The 6,388-nt window shown below is 44.6% G+C and overlaps 1 protein-coding gene across 1 annotated transcript in view; it reads left to right on the forward strand.

The window, feature by feature from the left end:
• The window catches only part of LOC140482623 (uncharacterized), a 40,182-nt gene extending 33,820 nt beyond the window's left edge, over positions 1–6,362 (forward strand). Inside the window, exon 11 of the mRNA XM_072580137.1 lies at positions 5,140–6,362. Within this exon, the coding sequence (XP_072436238.1) occupies positions 5,140–5,266 (127 nt within the window). The 3' untranslated portion in view covers positions 5,267–6,362. The remainder of the gene's footprint in view (positions 1–5,139) is intronic.
• Positions 6,363–6,388: the final 26 nt, after the last annotated feature.

Below are 6,388 nucleotides of genomic sequence, written 5' to 3' on the forward strand. Positions count from 1 at the left end.
TGCTGTCATTGTACCAGCCTCCACCACTTCCTCTGGCAGCTCATTCCATACACACACCACCCTCTGCATGAAAATGTTGCCCCTTAGGTCCCTTTTATATCTTTCCCCTCTCACCCTAAACCTATGCCCTCTAGTTCTGGACTCCCCGACCCCAGGGAAAAGACTTTGTCTATTTACCCTATCCATGCCCCTCATGATTTATAACCCTCTATAAGGTCACCCCTCAGCCTCTGACGCTCCAGGGAAAACAGCCTCAGCCTGTTCAGCCTCTCCCTGTAGCTCAAACCCTCCAACCCTGACAACATCCTTGTAAATCTTTTCTGAACCCTTTCAAGTTTCACAATATCTTTCCGATAGGAAGGAGACCAGAATTGCACACAATATTCCAAGTGTCCTATACAGCTGCAACGTGACCTCCCAACTCCTGTACTCAATACTCTGACCAATAAAGGAAAGCATACCAAACGCCTTCTTCACTACCCTATCTACCTGCGACTCCACTTTCAAGGAGCTATGAACCTGCACTCCAAGGTCTCTTTGTTCAGCAAAACTCCCCAGGATGTTACCTTCCGAACTGAAAAAGGAAAATGCCGTTCCCTAGTTTTCCAAAGGCTTTGGAAAGGAAAGGGACCTTTGAGATTGGGTGAAACATTACAAGAACCAAGTGTTCGAGAGGGGGATTTTGGAAAGGGAGGATTCAAATGTGAGGGGAAATTAATGTTGTTGGCTTGAATGGAAATCAAATAGGGAGTAGACTGATCAACAGTTTAGGCTGAATGGAGTCAAGGGAGGTATAGGTGAGTCTGACAGACAAGGTGATCAGGAGAGTTTGACAAAAAAGCTAAATCACATCTGCATTGGCTCAAAGAAGCTCAAGTCTCCAACATTAACAGTAACTCGTCTTCATCAATAACAACAGAAAGCACTGGAGAAACTCCAGCAACATTTATGGGGAGAGAAGCAGAGTTAACATTTTGACATTCCTCAGGAAGTTCATTCCACACATGAACCACACCCTGCGTTCTGAAGAACATTCATATCAGATCTGAAGTGTTAACTCTGCTTCTCTCCCCATAGATGTTGCTGGACCTGTTGAGTTTCTCCAGTGCTTTTTGTTGTTAGCGATGAAGATGAGATATGGCTAATGTTGGAGACTTGAGACTCCTGACCCTCATTTCTGATGAAGGGCTTTTGCCCATAACATCAATTCTCCTGCTCCTCGGATGCTGCCTGACCGACTGTGCTTTTCCAGCAGCACCCTCTTGACTTGGACCGACAGGTCTGTTTCCATGCTGTATGGCTGGAATATGGAGTTTTTATACTGTTGACAGAAGACAGAGGGTGAGGGTGCTCAGAGCAAAAGACAAACAGATTAAAAGACTAATAGCAGTTAAGCAGAGATAGAGATGTTAAATAGGTACCAATAAAAGTTATGAAGAGAAAATAGGTTCACTTTACCATCATTGGGTTGGGACAAGAGGCAATTGTCTTGCATTGCCAGTATGCTCACTGCACCTCGACCTTACTGAGTAGCTCACTGTCCTTCTGAAGCTTGGTCAGGCCATGCCCAAGTTATGTCTGGTTTGGACCTACTACCTCATTCAGCTTTAATCTCATTTATCTTAAAACATTCTGACTTTTCCTCATGAGGTAATCATGTAAATTCCCCACTCACGTTGTGTCAGGAAGATATTAGCTGTGAAGAAATTTTTTTGGCTTACAGTCAATTCACCAATTTGCTGTTTAGCTTTTGGAAAAGGTTCACCTGAAATTATAACCCTGCTCTTTCATAAGACTATAACATTACAAAGAATAATCCTTTATCCCCTTACTAATCAAGAACCTATCCATCTCTGTCTTAATTTTAGATTAGATTAGATTAATTGGAATACTGAATACAGTTCTGGTCACCACATTACCAAAAGGATGTGGATGCTTTGGAGAGGGTGCAGAGGAGGTTCACCAGGATGTTGTCTGGTATGAAGGCGCTAGCTATAAAGAGAGGTTGAATAGTTTAGGGTTATTTTCATTAGAAAGACAGAGGTTGAGGGGAGAACCTGATTGAGGTCTGCAAAATCATGACAGGTATAGACAGGGTGGATAGCAAGAAGCTTTTTCCCAGAGAGGGGGACTCAATTACTCAGGATCACAAGGTCAAGGTGAGAGGGGAGAAGTTTGGGGGAGATATGTGTGGAAAGTTCTTTATGCAGAGGGTGGTGAGTTCCTGGAGCATGTTGCCAGGGGAGGTGGAAGAGGCAGGCACGATAGTGACATTTAAGATGTATCTAGACAGATACGTGAATGGCCACGGAGCAGAGGGATACAGACCCTTAGGAAATAGGTGACAGGTTTAGAGAGAGGATCTGGATCAGTGCAGGCTTGCAGGGCTGAAGGGCCTGTTCCTGTGCTGTAATTTTCTTTGTTCAATGATTTGGGCTCCACAGCCCTCTGCAACATTGAGTTCTGTAGATTCACCACCCCCTGGCTGAAGATATTCCTGATCTCCCTTCACTCTTGAGGCTGTGCCCTGCCCTATGAGAGGAAATATCTTCTCCACATCCACTCTCTCCAGGCCTCTCAGTGTTCTGCATGTTTCAATGAGATTCCCTTCATCTTAAACGCCAGCGTCCTCAACCGCTCCTCATATGACAAGCCCATCATCCCTGGGATCATTCTTGTAAACCTCTCCATCAACACCAGCACATCCTTCCTTAGATATAGGGCCCAAAACTGCTCACAATATTCCAAATGCAGTCTGACCAGAGTGTTATACAGCCTCAGCAAAACATTTCTGTTCCTGTATTTCACTTCTTGAATAAAAGCAGCTTCACTTCTTATTAATATGGTCCCAGATAATCCCTAACAGCAGCCTATCAGATTATTTGAATGTTAAACAACAAGAACCCACCTCGTCATGGCGACATGGAACTTTTACTGAGCTCAATGCCTCTTGATCATGTGCCTCTACCAATTGCAGGAAAGAAAAGTAGGCTTATGAAATTTCAAGAACAGCAAAAAAAATATACAGAGCAGCGCAACATCTGCACTTCCACATGTTTCTACATTACTATAATTTATCTGACCTTTTCTCAATACAACTGAGTTTTCATACAGTCTTCCACCTACTAGAATGCTGTTCTGAGACATCTCCAAGCACCCAACCTGAAAAGTAATTTCAAAAAGCCAGGACATTGCCCAAAACCTTCCAAACCCACCACCACTTCCACCCAGAAGGACAAGGGCAACAGATACATGGGAACACCACCACCTTAAAGTTCCCCTCCAAGCCACTCACCATCCTGACTTGGAAACATATCGCCGTTCCTTCACTGTTGCTGGGTTAAAATCCTGGAATTCCCTCCCCAAGGGCATTGTGGGTCAACCCACAGCACACGGGCTGCAGCGGTTCAAGAAGGTAGCTCACCCCCACCTCCTCAAGGGGCAACTAGGGTCGGGCAATAAATGCTGGGCCCAACTACTGACGCCCATATCCTACAAAATGGATTAATGAAAGGCAGCAAAAGAGAGTGTACTCAGGAGTACAGCATTAGCAGAAGTGTGCCTTACAGATGAGACATTAAACCCAGAGCATGCCTGCCTTCTCAGCTGGATGTAAGAGGTTAGATGGTGTCATTTCTAAGACAGGCAGGGGAGATTTCCATCATGCTCTGACCAAAATTTATCCTTCAACTAAAATGACTCAAACATGAAAATCAAATTGTCTGGGATGTTGCTGTTTGTGGGAGCCAGCTGCATGCAAATTTCCCTTGGACTTCGACTGCCCTGTTTCCCACATTACAAACAGTCTCGCCAATCCAGATGGACCTAATTGCCTATAGAGTGCTTTGGACGTTCTGAGGTTGTGAGAAGTGCAAGTCTTTCTTACATCAATCACCACAGACCCAATGGTTTCAAGCACAACAGCAAGGAGCAGTTCCTTTAAGGTCTACTTTCCCCGTGAGGGCCCAGAAACCTTTCCTGATTGTGAACATCAGGAAGCTGGGTCCTATAGAGGGTGTATGGCCATGAGCAGAAGGCACACTTCTGCTAATGCTGTACTCCTGAGTACACTCTCTTTTGCTGCCTTTCATTAATCCATTTTGTAGGATATGGGTGTCAGTAGTTGGGCCCAGCATTTATTGCCTGACCATGGTTGCCCCTTGAGAAGGTGGGGGTGAGGTGCCTTCTTGAACCGCTGCAGTCCGTGTGCTGTGGGTTGATCCACAATGCCCTTGGGGAGGGAATTCCAGGATTTTAACCCAGCAACAGGGAAGGAACGGCGATATGTTTCCAATCCCACCCAAAGTGCAAAGCAATACATTATTGTTTGTGCAATTGTTAAAAAAGTAGCAAAGATTCCAACCCAACCACAACAGAATTGACTAACAGACCGCATACAGAGTAATGCCGAAATTCAGAAGCACCAGCTCACGGATATACACCAATAATTTCGCAGTGGCAATTATTTGAGACATAATGGTGAAAGGGGCACAGGACTGACTCACTTGAGTTTTGAGTCCATCTATCTGGTTAAACTGGCATCCTTTAGCTGCCCTTGAGAAGATGGGGGTGAACTGCTTTCTTGGACCATTGCAATTTACCTGATGAGGGTTTTTTTTTGGTGAGGCAACGACAGGTAGTGCTTTTTCATGCATTAGATTTAAAAGAGTTACATTTTCTAACATGGGGATTCAGAACCTTCTCACAAATATATTTTTTTAATATATAAATAACGAGAAGAAAATATAAAGTTACATTTGGTATTTGATACCCCCAATCCAACCTAAACATGTGGTGATTCAGGGACAAATGCAACATTGATGTGTTAATAGTAACATCTTACTAAAATTGCTTTTCGTGTCAGTAGTGCTGCAGGACACACAGCATTGGCCTCGTATGTGTCCCATTCCAACAACCTGAGCCACATTGACAGTGCTCACTAACACTCTTCTCCTGACCCCTGACACTCCAGCAGGGTCAGGCTGAAGTTCAAGGCAGACGCTGCCCGCTCCTTAACCCAGTGAAGTGGTCACGTGGATGTTTGGAACTCCAAAATGTATCATCACAGTGTGCTCAGCAGCTGTAATTCCAAAGCAATGTTGCCAGTAATTAATGTGCTTGCTTCCTGCTTTCTTGCAGACTCGTGGAAGTGAATGAGATCTGTGTACTGGATGCTTCAGAGGAGGAGCTGATGGAATTACTGACAGCACCAAGTGCAGAAATTCTGGTACTGAGAGATCTTGCTCCCTCTGCCACAGAACCTTAAAATACACAAACAGAATGTCTGCTGGAACAATGCACCTCTTGTGATTACAACAACCCATTGTACTGCTACAGATCATTGTAAAGACTGCTTCACTGCAGGGTGGACTGATAGAGCATTGTGGCGAAACACATTGTAATTCATAGGATAGCTAATTGCTGACTAAACAACTGTACCACATCACAGATTGAAACCCAGCTGAGATTCATTCACTCCTGACCTTCCTTTTAAGTCAGGAAATTCCTCGGCTTTGTTAAGCTACATAAGAAATAAGGAATGTAAGGAGACTTACCCAAAACACAGAGAAATCACTTACACCAGAGCTCACAGATAATGAAAACATCCACCCAGTTTATAATGTCGCTGTACAGAGGAAAATGTAGGATCTCTAAAGAGTGATGGGGAAGAAGCAGGAGTCGGAATAATCAAATGGTTATCACTGTTGCCTCACAGCGCCAGGGACCCAGGTTCGATTCCCAGGTTTCGGGCGAATGACTGTGTGGAGTTTGCACATTCTTCCCGTGTCTGTGTGGGTTTCCTCTGCGTGCTCCGGTTTCCTCCCACAATCCAAAGACGTGCAGGTCAGGTGAATTGACCATGGTGTTACGTGCATTAGTCAGTGGAAAATATAGAGAAGGGGAATGGGTCTGGGTGGGTTACTGTTCGGAGGATCGGTGTGGACTTGTTGGACCAAAGGGCCTGTTTCCACACTGTAGGGAATCTAATCTAATTTTAAAAAACCTTCAAAAAGTGAACACAATAAAATGGTTAGCACCATAGAGATCATTCAGTCCTCTTCATAGCTTCAGCTCATTCCTCAAGGGCTTTTGCCCGAAACATCGATTTTTCCTGCTCCTCAGATGCTGCCTGACCTGCTGTGCTTTTCCAGCACCGCTCTAATCTCCAGCATCTGCAGTCCTCACTTCTGCCAAGCTTCTCTCAAATACTGAGTGCAGCGATACAGTTTCAGCCTCACACCCTCAGCCATGTTATAGCCCATTTATAATGAGGCAGCAATGATGTTTAAGCTTTAAACTTGCAGAACAGCACACCATCCTCAAGAAGCCCCTGTCATTTGTAATTTCACATTTAATTGTTTCAAGCCTGCCACTCGGTGGTGGTGGT

Source organism: Chiloscyllium punctatum, chromosome 11 (genome assembly GCF_047496795.1).
Source record: "Chiloscyllium punctatum isolate Juve2018m chromosome 11, sChiPun1.3, whole genome shotgun sequence".
NCBI lineage: Eukaryota > Metazoa > Chordata > Chondrichthyes > Orectolobiformes > Hemiscylliidae > Chiloscyllium > Chiloscyllium punctatum.